The sequence below is a fragment of the Poromitra crassiceps genome, assembly GCF_964638095.1.
Source record: "Poromitra crassiceps genome assembly, chromosome: 19".
In the NCBI taxonomy this organism is placed as follows: Eukaryota; Metazoa; Chordata; class Actinopteri; order Beryciformes; family Melamphaidae; genus Poromitra; species Poromitra crassiceps.
This window is the reverse complement of record NC_139646.1, coordinates 14,929,979-14,942,478: the sequence shown is the minus strand read 5'-3', so window position 1 is coordinate 14,942,478 and position 12,500 is coordinate 14,929,979. Positions and strand designations below refer to the sequence as shown.

General features: G+C 44.9%; 1 protein-coding gene and 1 pseudogene across 2 annotated transcripts in view; both read right to left on the bottom strand.

Annotated features, from left to right (window-relative positions):
- cabp2a (calcium binding protein 2a) overlaps window positions 1-4,323 on the bottom strand; it is a gene marked incomplete at both ends in the record, with an annotated part of 11,567 nt that extends 7,244 nt beyond the window's left edge. Inside the window, 2 exons of the mRNA XM_083655797.1 lie at window positions 2,560-2,745; window positions 4,264-4,323. Of these exons, the coding sequence (XP_083511923.1) occupies window positions 2,560-2,745; window positions 4,264-4,323 (246 nt within the window). The remainder of the gene's footprint in view (window positions 1-2,559; window positions 2,746-4,263) is intronic.
- Window positions 4,324-7,716: 3,393 nt separating this feature from the next.
- The window catches only part of LOC310793788 (prostaglandin D2 receptor 2 pseudogene), a 6,556-nt pseudogene continuing 1,772 nt past the window's right edge, over window positions 7,717-12,500 (bottom strand). The window contains exon 2 of the transcript XR_014553953.1: window positions 7,717-10,205. The product of XR_014553953.1 is annotated as a prostaglandin D2 receptor 2 pseudogene (transcript). The remainder of the gene's footprint in view (window positions 10,206-12,500) is intronic.

The window sequence follows — 12,500 nt, the reverse complement described above, 5'->3', positions numbered from 1 at the left end:
GCCTGGTAAACCGCCCGTCACGTGAACTCACATTTCATTTGGTTCTCCGTGACGGTCTGGACCCGCACAGGCAGTTTAAGATGATTGGTCGAGCCATGCCGGGCCGACGAATCAGCGGCGGCCGTAGGCGGGCAGGCTCGTCTGGGCAAGTAGTGGGTACATGGTCTTTGTAGTTCTTTTCACTCGTCAACCTCGCGGAAGTGACAGGCAGTCTGAATGAAATTGAATGTAATGTTCCCAATTCTATGTATTAAATTCTAAAAAACGACCCTCAACATTTGGGAAGGCTAAGCCACACAACTAGTTCGTTATAATCTAACTAAATGCTTCGAAGGTGACTTTACGACCGCGAGGACTCAACCAATGAATACCACGGAGATCATCCACAGGCACCTTCCGCGATCTGATTGGTTGAAGTTAACACCCACCAGCGGTGATAGACAGATGGGTCATCCAATCACCTGCCAAGTAGCTTGGACAAAGTGCCCGCCTCCGTCAGCGGGTCTGGTGACTTCAAACCCAGATCGACTGGTTTAGTGAAACCTATGTGGAGCTATATCGTCCATCTGGCAGCGTCAGGTTACCTATACTACTGATCTCAACCAAAACACTATATTTAAAAAGTTTATATTGCACCTATACTGATCTCAACCAAAACACTATAAAAAGTTTATATTGCACCTATACTACTGATCTCAACCAAAACACTAGATTAAAAAAGTTTATATTGCACCTATACTACTGATCTCAACCAAAACACTATATTGCATGGCTGCATTGGCCATCAGAATCACTCTATTTAGAGTGAATAGACACAATTCAATTTGAAGAGTAGATACCGCTGCTTCAGCAAAAAAAAAAAATCTTTCTGTGTATGCATAGGACAGTGGTTCCCAACCTTGGGGTCGCGACCCCAAGTGGGTTGCCGGGAATTCAAATGGGGTTGCCTGATATTTCTAAATAAATAAATTAAAACTACCAATGAGGATAATAGGGCCACTTGGATTTTTTTTTACCTTTATTTATACAGGGGGAGTCTCACTGAGAGCAATGCTCTCTTTTTCAGGAGTGCTCTGTTCACATTCACACACACATTCATACCTGGAAGCTGACCAGTACAACCACAGTCTGATCTGCTGGCCACCGACCCAGAGCCACTGGAACAGTTGGGGTTAAGGGCCTTGCTCAAGGGCACCTCAGTGGTGGTAATGAGGGAGGGGCAAGTGCTGCCTTTTCACTTTCCCCAACCAGATTTATCCTGCCAGTCCCGGGGATTGAACCAACGACCTTCCGGTCACAAGCTCGCTTCTCTAACCATTGGGCCACCACTGCCATTTTACAGTTGAATGAGTTACTTAGGGCTATTGTATGGAGAAAATACAGAGGTCATGTGCAAGCTATCAGGCCCATGGATAGCACTCTGACACTCCTGGTAACAGACAGTCAAAGTAGCAGCACCGGAGAGCAGAGGAGCTGTCTATTTCACTGTGGTTCTGAAATGACTGCTGACATGTTTAATGTTGATGAATGTTGATTTTATCTTGAATAAGCATAATTTGGTTTAGATTGCTACTGACTATTTTACACACTCAAAAACATTGCATGACAGAATGCTTTGCCTTTCTAGTCCATATAGAGCAAATTGCATCACTTTAGATCTAATGTGTGTTCTTATTTAAACACAGGCATATTTCTGGGGTGGTAATTTGAGTCATGTGTAAGGGCCCGTTCTCTGCCCAATATGTTGTTGGAGAGCCTGCTCTCTCCACGGGCCCCTCTACCCCAGGGGCCCCAGTGCAACCACCCTGCCTGCACTATATCTATCTACATGTGACATCACCTTACTGATGATGTTACTGGAAGGGGGGGGGGGGGGGGGTAGGTAAATACATGGGGTAGGTGCTACAGGTTGCTGCACAGGGATATTTCTGCCCAAGGATTTGGACCTGAATCCATCAACAACACTAAATACCCACATTTGTTTTCAGCTGGATGGGGGGGGGGGGGGGTTCCTCTTTGTATGTTTGACATTTGCTATTAGTACCACTTTCAGCAGGTAGCCTATATGTTATCCCTGCACCCCTAAACAACAAGGCATCACTAACAGAATGCACTGATTACTTTGACAAGATATCACACACACCTCTCTCTCTCTCTCTCTCTCTCTCTCTCTCTCTCTTTTTCGCTCTTCTCTCTCCCCCCATTTTGGTACATTATTAAAGCATCATGCATCATTCAGCACCTTTGAGACTGTGTGCAATAATTGTGAATTCCATTGTGTGCACAGTACACACATTCAGAGACAGTGCACAGTCCTTATAGGCTGATACTATACATATTCAATCTGAATATATTACTGTAAGTGCTTCTATTTCCGACAGTCTAAGCTTGCACACTGCATTTTCTCAGCAAATTTCAACTCAATATGTCTAATTAAATTCCAAAGTGGGGGAAAAGAGTAAATTGGGTGGTCTTGAATTAGACACCCCTGTGACACATCCGTTTTGAACACTGCACTCATCCAAAGACTGAGAGCATTCTAATTCTAAAGTGTCCTACCTGTCCAAAGACTGAGTCGACAATGGGCCTCAGCCTCTTCCTCCACTCTCCCTCTCGCAGCCACAGGTCCTCTGGGTCTCCCACAGAGGAGGACAGACTCAGGGTCTTGGCCTTGGTCTTCGGAGGCTTCTTCATGCTAGCTGAGCTCCATCGCCTAAATGAATCAATCTTCTTCTTGATGGAACCCTGTAGTATGAGTGGATAGGTTGACGTGGATGGATGGATGGATGGATGGGAGGTAAATGAATGATGGGAGAAAGAGGATTGAGGGGAATTCAGCAATAATTTTTTTTAATAATGAATCAAACAAATAATGAATTCATGAAATCTTGTAAAACAGGAAAGATACATTTCAGTTCATAATAAGCTTCAAGCTATGACAATATGAATGTGTGCATTTTGTCATGCTAATAAAGCATCATTGAATTGAACTGAAATTCAGAGAGAGGAGAGAGAGAGAGAGAGAGAGAGAGATGAAAATCCTGGGATGAAGAGCACAGCTGAGCTAAGACTTTGACAACACACACGCACGCACGCGCACACACACACACACACACACACACACACACACACACACACACACACACACACACACACACACACACACACACACACACACACACACACACACACACACACACACTGTATCAGGACAATTCAGATAGAAAGTTACATCCTATAATAAAGTTGCCAATAGTTGCTGTCTGTCTGTCTGTTAGTCTTAGGCGTGACATCGGCCGGTCGGAAGTCACGTGAACTCACATTTGTGTTTCGTTCTGCGAGACTGTCTGGCCTCCGGCCCGGGGCGGGCATTTTCAGAGATTCCACAACGTGGACAGGGACCTGCCTAGTTGACATCATAGCCGGGCCAATCAGGAAAGCCGGTGGCAAAACAATAATGGCTGCCTCCATGGCTCTCCATACGCTCAAGCAATAACGCCAACGTTCGTGGAGTTTACACAGCCATACTGTAAGTGCAGTTATTGCAGAAATAGACTCAATAACAACAATTAAACAAGTACAGGAGTATGCAACAGCGGAGTTTCTCAGTAGAAAAGAGGTTTTTGCCGTTTGTCCGAGTGGATTTGGATTTGACTGGATCCGACGCTGATTGGCTGAAGGACTGGCTACTTCCACCCACTGAAATGTGCACAGCTCAGAGTCCCGACGGATTCACAGGACGAAACAGAATGTGAATTTAACCAGGGTAGAGCCGAAGGTCCCGGCCGACTGATACCACGCAGCCCAGGCCCAGGCTGTTACGTGGTTTTAGGTCTGGCTGTTACATGGTTTTAGAGCAGGATGTTACATGGTAAAAGCACCAAACCTTCAAAATAAAAGTGCAAAACACACACAGACCTTCAACATAAAAGCCCAAAACACAGACAGTCCTTACACACACACACACACACACACACAGTTTGCTTAAACAGTCCGTTTCACTTTCACGCTGTCTAAACTTTGTAGTAGGCTGCCATCTGTAGTCAATGAAAAATGAATAAATAAACAAACATTCAACAGTATTGTAGGCCTATCTGCAAATGCTATTTAACCCATTGATGACACCTGCACACACGCAGCAGTGCCTCCATGGTTCAGGCCTAGTCTGGCAAACACACTGTTCCACCAGATGAGACTTTGTTGTGTTGGTAAGGGGAGTCTAGGACAATGCAAAGTTCCATTGTGACACACACACTAACTGACCTTTTTCATTAACTTTCCCTCTGGCACCTCCATGGACGACGTGCTTGCCGCGTCATTCATCTTCACAGCCCAGGTTACATAGATGTCCTCTTTGTCCCCCTGTCCACTCCTCTGTCCCCCTGTCCACTCCTCTGTCCTCTCTGTCCACTCCTCTGTCCCCCTGTCCACTCCTCTGTCCTCTCCTCTGTCCTCTCTGTCCACTCCTCTGTCCCCCTGTCCACTCCTCTGTCCACTCCTCTGTCCTCTCTGTCCACTCCTCTGTCCTCTCTGTCCACTCCTCTGTCCTCTCTGTTCACCCCTCTGTCCCCCTGTCCACTCCTCTGTCCTATCTGTCCACTCCTCTGTCCTCTCTGTCCACTCCTCTCTATCTGTCTCTAGAGCATCTGACACTAGTTGATAATCTGAGCCTTTCCTACTGTACTGTTGTCGCTCCCCCTTCTCTCATCCCTCTCTCTTTTGCATCCCTCTATCCGCTTGTATCCACTCTCACAAATCCCTCTTCTCTCTGTTTAACATCACTCACACACACACACACACACACACACACACACACACACACACACACACACACACACACACACACACACACACACACACACACACACACACACACACACACACACACACACACACACAATAACCCGCTTAGAGAGCCAAGCATTCTGAGGGTGAAATGAACAGAGAAGTAATTTCCAATCTATGTCCGATTCCATCAGCGGAAAAGGCTGGGATTTTAGATTGGCCATTTCAGTTGAATGCATGAAATAAGGTCTGCACGAGCCCTGTGAGGAACCGACCTGTCAGGTGTCCTGGGTGACACTCTGTCATATTAAAGATGACATGAAACATTTGATCATGTGACACTAGTTAATTTGCATTTCACCTCAGACAAGACAGCACACTGCTTTCAAGCCTAACATTTACATAGATTTGCTAGAAAGATCAATAACATTTCACTTTTTCGCCAACTACGGCGCCACTACATGACATCACTAGGTTAACTGTACAGTACATTACATTACAGTACAGTACAGTACAGTACTGTACAGTACAGTCAACCTAGTGACATCATCAAACAGCCCTAGTTGGCGAAAAGCTGAAATGTTGTTAATCTTTCTAGCAAATCTATGTAAATGTTAGGCTTGAAAGCAGTGTGCTGTCTTGTCTGAGGTGAAATGCAAATGAACTAGAGTCACATGATCAAATGTTTCATGTCCTCTTTAATGTCTCGCATGCTGTGGCAAGAGACTGGCTCCCGCGTTGTCTGGCATTGGGCCGCCCTGTCTTGAGGGAGGGTGGGGGTAACATCGGGCTCCCGCCCCCTCTGTATGGGACATGGGTGTGGGCAGGTCCTGTCCTGGCTGACCGTACACCAGTCAAATCAGGCATGACACGGCATTGTTATTTGTCCTGGTGTCATGACATGGGTGGAGTTTTCAGGCTCCACCCTTTGAGCATATACAGTATAAGCCCATGTCAAGGGCTCCACCTGTAATCGTAGGACTAGAGTTACAAATGCTATCGTTATTGCATGTGGGTCCAATGGGACAGGAAAGTTTGACCAACCGCTGCTAGCCATTTTGAAAAATGGCCACTACGTAGGCTACGGACACCAGGGTGTGAGTTTGTGATGGCCCAATATACAATCTCTTCCCAATACATCTCCCAAATGTGATCACAAAATGAACAATTGTAATATGTTGAACTATGCTGCCGCACTATACGGTTTAATCCAGATATCGCTATAGCATGTAGATACACTCTCACCATTTTATTGCATCTTCTTTCATGTATTATTGTTGTTTTTATGTTTTATGGTCACTCACGCTTCAGTAGATCATGGGTTGGCTTAAAGCCTTCAAACTCGTTATATAAGGATTTGAGAAAATGAATGGGAAACTTACTTCCGGGGCAAGAGATGTCACGTGACTGTTCAGCTCTATTCCAGTAATGGCTGGCGGCCATTTTGCAAAATGGTCATCGGAATGCCAATATCCAGATTTCTTATACATATATTAAGCCAAAGTTGGCGCTTTAAAATGAACGATAGGCTAGCTATGCCGCGCCACTACGTATGTGCGTGCATGTGTGTACTGTACTGTATGTATGCAAAGTGTGTGTGCCTGCAGTGGATGATGGTCAAAAGAAAATCACTCACGCATACTCAGCCTTTAATTCTCTAGTCAGCATCTGTCAGCTATAAGTATAGCAGTGCATTAAAAGCAATGATTACTGTCCCAACTACTCTCTCTCTCATCCTTTCCTTATCTCTCATCTATACCTGCTGACTTTTCAAAATGACTGCAATCTCTCTGCTTTTATCACTCTCAAACCCTAATCCTGTCAATGCCTTTACTGTTATCCTGCTATTCCACCATCTCTTCTTTATCCACATTTCTTACTTTTATGCAGCTGCCAGCATATCTCTAATCTTTGCTACATCTGCATCATTCCATTAGTATCTCTTCAGACTGATATGATATATGATATATGATATGGCAGATGTAGCAGGAGGCACTGGAAGCGAGGAGCTTTAAAGGACCACTCCGCCCATTTTCAACCAGCTTTGTATCATTAGAACATCAGTAGTATATCAGAAAACTGTAAACGGTTTTGAAGTCTGTAATTTAATTTTACAGTTATTGAGTGTTAAAGTGTGGACCAGTGACATCACTGGTCCACACTAACTCAAATTAATAACTCATTAACTCAAATCAACTCTCAATAACTGTCAAACTATTCATCATTCATCTAGTTTGACAGTTATTGAGAGTTGATTTGAGTTCATGAGTTATTAATTTGAGTTAGTGTGGACCAGTGATGTCACTGGTCCACACTTTAACACTCAATAACTGTCAAATTAAATTACAGACTTCAAAACCGTTTACAGTTTTCTGATATACTACTGATGTTCTAATGATACAAAGCTGGTTGAAAATGGGCAGAGTGTTCCTTTAATGCTATCATCTGAAATAAATGGCCAGGAAAACATTTTTCTGGGCGCTCGTGATACGCCACAGTGTGGCTTCTGTCAGCCACACGTCATTCATGTCATGAAAACAGTAAACTGACGATAATATATACAGTATACAGTAATAATTATATATGTCCTCTTGTGACATATTTTTGGCCTTATCTTAGACCCCTAAAATAAACAGTGTTAAACTGTAACCCGGTCCCTCCAGTCACCATCCCCCCCCTTCCCCCCACCCAGTGTCATGTAGGAGACAGGTTGGCAAGGATTCCCTCCTTCCTCTTCTCGTCTCTGCTGCTTAGTCTCTGTGTGCATCACCTCACTGTAAGTTTTCTCCTATTTGCGCTGTCATGGAAAGGCAAAATAAGAATCAAGATTCAAGATTCAAGATTTTTATTGTCACTCCGTGGTACAAGTATCACGTGTGAAATTCTTGTGCTGTGGACTCCGTTTACAACATAGTACAAATATAACAGGGCAAATATATGAGAGCGAGAGAGAGGGAGAGAGACAACTTATTGAACAGTCACAAAGACATAGGATAGATAGAGACATAGAGGACCGGAGAGAGAGAGAAGAGAGACTAGAAGGAAGGGATGAGGCAGAGAGAGAGAGAGAGGAGGATAATCTGTGAGAGGAAAGTGGTACTGTGTATATCAGTCTGACCCATTCGATTTAATCCTGCTCTCTCTTTATATTCTGGGTCTTCACTCTAATATTCTCTCTAAATTACAACTATGGTAATCCAGCACTGCTGTGGCCTACATTACATTTCAGTGTGTGTGTGTGTGTGTGTGTGTGTGTGTGTGTGTGTGTGTGTGTGTATGTGTGTGTGTGTGTGTGTGTGTGTGTGTGTGTGTGTGTGTGCGTGTGCGTGTGCGCGCGCACGCACGCGTGTGTGTGTGTGTGTGTGTGTGTGTGGGTGGTGCAAGCAGACAGTGTTGAGACAGGGAATCATAATGTATCATAAATGAATACAATCACACAGAGAGGTGGTCAGAAGTTCAGTGGTTCAGACTTTGAATGGTCCTGAATGACAGGACCTGAAAAGCATAATATGTGAGTCTAATAAGCATTACTAGGCTGCTCTCTGGTGGTTGAAATCTGTATGCAGACGCCACATCAAAAAGCCTGTTGCATCTCTTCCGTTTAAGATCACAATTACTTGATTGTCAAAGGGAAGAGTGGAAGCATTTCTGATTGGGCATTCAGGATATAGGAATGTATTACAAGAGATTAATCATTAGTTATTTGTGGTTTATTTCTTAAATGTATAGGATACAGTTTTGCAAGTACTATTGCACACAGTGGACAAAACAATAAGCAAATGAGAGAGTGAAATGAGAAAATGAGAGAGAAATACTGTGCAAAATATTTTGGGTCCATTCAAATAAAAATATCAGTGTCAGTGTCACCAGACCACTAACTTCTGTCTGTTGCAATTGCTCTTCACTTTACTTCCAAAGTGATCAAGTGACAAGCTCACATGTGGCTTTCATTAAATTAGTCATTAATATAATTAAGTCTTGTAGAAGAATATCTGACTCGGTTACAGTTTGCACTAAAACAAACCTAAAGCTGTAAATCCAATATTTAGAAAATGTCAGAAATGGTCCACCCTATTTTTCTCCACTTGTCCTGTCTCCTCCTCCTCCTCCTGGCATGGTTTGAGGCTACGTTGCAGGTCATGGGCGGAGGGTGTGGAGGGGCCTCGGAGTGAGCCTGGACTGCTTGGGGACACTGGAGTGGCTGAGCTCCTCCTCCTCCTCCCTGGGACCAGTGTTAGCCCTCCTCCTCCCTCCTCCACCAGCGCCTCAAACAACGCACTCAGACTCTGACGTATCCTCACACAGAAGTCGGGGCAGCTGAAGGCGTACAGGATGGGGTTGAGCACTGGGTTCAGGAAGGCAAATGTTGTGGCTAGGGGCAGCCCCTCCTCCACCAGAGACAGACACTTGGCACACTGGTACTGGGCTGCCACCTCCATCGTGCAGAAGACATGGTAGGGAGCCCAGCACAGTGCAAACACTGCGATCACTGACGTCACCATCTTGGTGAAGCTCTGGGACAACTTGGTCTGGTTAGACGGAGTGGATGGGAACAAGGAAGTAGGTGTCAGGGGCAAAGATCGTTTGGAGGCTAGAGGCCGGAGTGAGAAATGTTTTGTTTTTGTGGTCCCAGGGGTTTTTGTCGCTCTTGACGGCTCATCTGGGTTTGACGCATGTCCTCCATGTAGCCTTTGGACACTCTGCTTCCTCTTCCTCTCCAGTTTCTTAGACTGAGACCAAATAGGATGTAGCTCCCTGCAATCACCACCAGGGGGAACAAGAATGCGAGCAACAGCTTGGAGATGGCCGTTGCTGCCTGCCGCACCTTACAATCCCTGTCCAGCGTGTCTTGAGATGAATACAAGGCATAATGGTGATAGCACAGTTTCCTTCCGTCTGCCTTCTCGGTCACTGACCGGAACATGAAGTAAGGGAATGCATTCAGTGTGGCCCACAACCAACCAATGCGCACACCTTCCACGCTCCTGCCACTGACCGATGATTCTGGCTCCACACTGGCTTGGCTACCAGAAGGCAGCGGTCCAGGAAATGGCTGCCAGCAGAAAGGCTGACACAAACATGTTCAGGAAGAAGACGGAAGCCTGGGCCGAGCAAAGCGGGCCACCCAGTTCCCAGCTGTGGGAGGAGTGGAGGTAGTGGTGAAGAGGGGCAGCGTCAGGGTAGCCAGGAAGTCGGACATGGCCAAGTTGAGTACCCAGACAGAGGCCACGGTGCGGCGGCGTAGGCGGAAGCCCACCACCCAGAGGATCAGGGCGTTCTCCAGAATGCCCAGGCAGGAGACCAGGCCGTGGATGCACACCACCACATGTTGGTCTTTGTGTTGTTGTTGAGGAGTGCGCCTGCATGTCTGTAGCAGGGGACAGAACAGTGCCCCCGTGCTGTTTGACGACATCAGTGGTCTGAAAGAAAAGAGGAGAGTGGTGTTATGCAGGACGACTCTGAAAATATCGCGCAAAATATAGCCCCAGTCAGGCCACCAGGAAGATCTCAGTTACAAAGACTTCATTTCCAGCATTCTGGTGAATTTAAGTGCACTGCAGTGTACGAATAACGACAACTGGGGGGTCAGGGGGTCACCTTTTCTCCAGGGCGTAAAGGGAACCCAGCATAGAGCAGGCGCATGTACAGTAGGCAATAGGTTTCATTTGAACATAATGGGGGGAAGGACCCATAGGGTCTGGGGCTCCTCCCCAGAAATTTTTGAACGTCAAACACTCACTTCCTGCATTCTTGTGATTTTTTTATGGACCAATTGTGGTCTTTCTGCATCAATTCGTGATGGAAATGTCTTTATTTATGTAAAGGAAAACACAAAATTCAGGCACCAGGTGACAATTCAAAATATAATGGAATGTAATGCACCAAGGCTCTCAGGCATTCTGTATTGCATTCAAATAGATCAACTTTTCACATTTAATATTATCCATGGCACACGTGTCCTTGGATACCATGTCAGTACAGTGCAATTTGAGTTCCGAAGGCTACCAACACATTGCGTGCTGAGAACTTTGTGCACCCTAGACCAGCAAGGTTTTCCTATGCAATCCTATGGGAGATGTGTGGCTTTCCTCTGCCTCCAGATTTGGGTGGAGCTTTACCTTCGCTTCTAGAAGTGCTGTACTAATTTCACATGGTGTGTACAGCGCCCTCATAACGTGAAAACACTATGCCATGAAAACACACCAATGGCGGGGAATAAATATGGCACAGTTGCTATATTTTGGAGTGCATCGAATGGAGTTTTCATTTGCTTTTGGCAGTAATAATGCTTGTTCAAACATGTAAATGAAAATGGATTTAGATTATTTCATTTTAATTTAAATTGCAATTCTATTTCATGATTGCATTTGAATTTTGTCACTTCTCAACTCCCATAAGAAGCCTATCTATGATACAGTCAAATAGACCCTGCTATGATGCATATGACGTTCACACTGAATCATTCCAATGGAAATTACTACAACAAGAAGTATGATATACGGCCTCCTCTTGTTCGAAAGTGATTTTGTGGTGAGGTCCAATTTATCATGTAAATTGTAATACCATGATGGTGATATAATGATGCTATTGATACTGGATGTGTTCTTGCCTGCAGACAGACAGTTGCTGACAGACCTCCACTCATACGCTATCCTTCTTTACATCTATGACTAAATCAAATGAACAGCATCAATGCCTGCCTTGTTAATAATTATGAATCACTTGCACATTTTACTGCCTTGGATATTGTGGAATGAAGATCTTATCTTAATTATGGTGATTAAGTTGATGATACTGACAAGAGTCTAGATAATCATATTGAAGTATTATTTCTGATAGTAACTGTCAAACTTAGTCCACTAACCCAAAATCAGCATGGCTGCAAGCTGCTCATACTCAATAATATTGTCTTTTCATTCAAGCTATTTAGCTGACACTGAGGCATTTTAGAAATCTGTTGACTCTCGTTTTTCACTCCTTCGGCCTACACCTAAACTGCACTCCACAAGGCCCAAGGGCAACTTCCTAACATACCAGCTGGTAGGTGCGAACCCATTCTCATGCATAACACTGTTAAGGCCCAATTATACTCAACGTTAAAGACGGAGACGGAGTCTGTCCGTAGCTACTCTGCGTTCATTTCATCCGTTTTCTGTCCATCATCTGAAAGCTTTACGGATACGCATGAAACGGAGGAAAACCACATACACACATATCGTGCATTCCTTTATAACTGGGGACTGGTAATCTTACGACTTCAAAGGTCATGAGCTGGGCGGTGACGTCATCAGAGCTGGTATGTCCCATTCCAAACTCGTAGGAGCCTCAGCAGCCCCAACCTCAAAAATCCAAGATGGCTGCGCCGCGCAACAACAGTAGTAGTATAATCGTAGTAATGTTGTTTAGCACTTCTGTTTTGTTTGTGTCTCATTAAATCAGCTGTACACACAGCACTGCCTAACATCTATCTGTGTGGACATGAGGCTGCAGTGTTTGTATGCGCAAATTGCCGCGAAATGCCATGTTGTCAATTTTATTGCTAACAATGGCTATCCCTGGCTAGCGACTGATCTGACCAATGAACAGTGAACTTCCCAGCTCAAGTTTCTGCAAATGGAACGCTAACAAAACGGATGTGATGTCATTTAGCCTCCACATCCAGTTATTTGCGATAAAGGAACGCACCATCATACATTTGACTCTCTACTGCCACT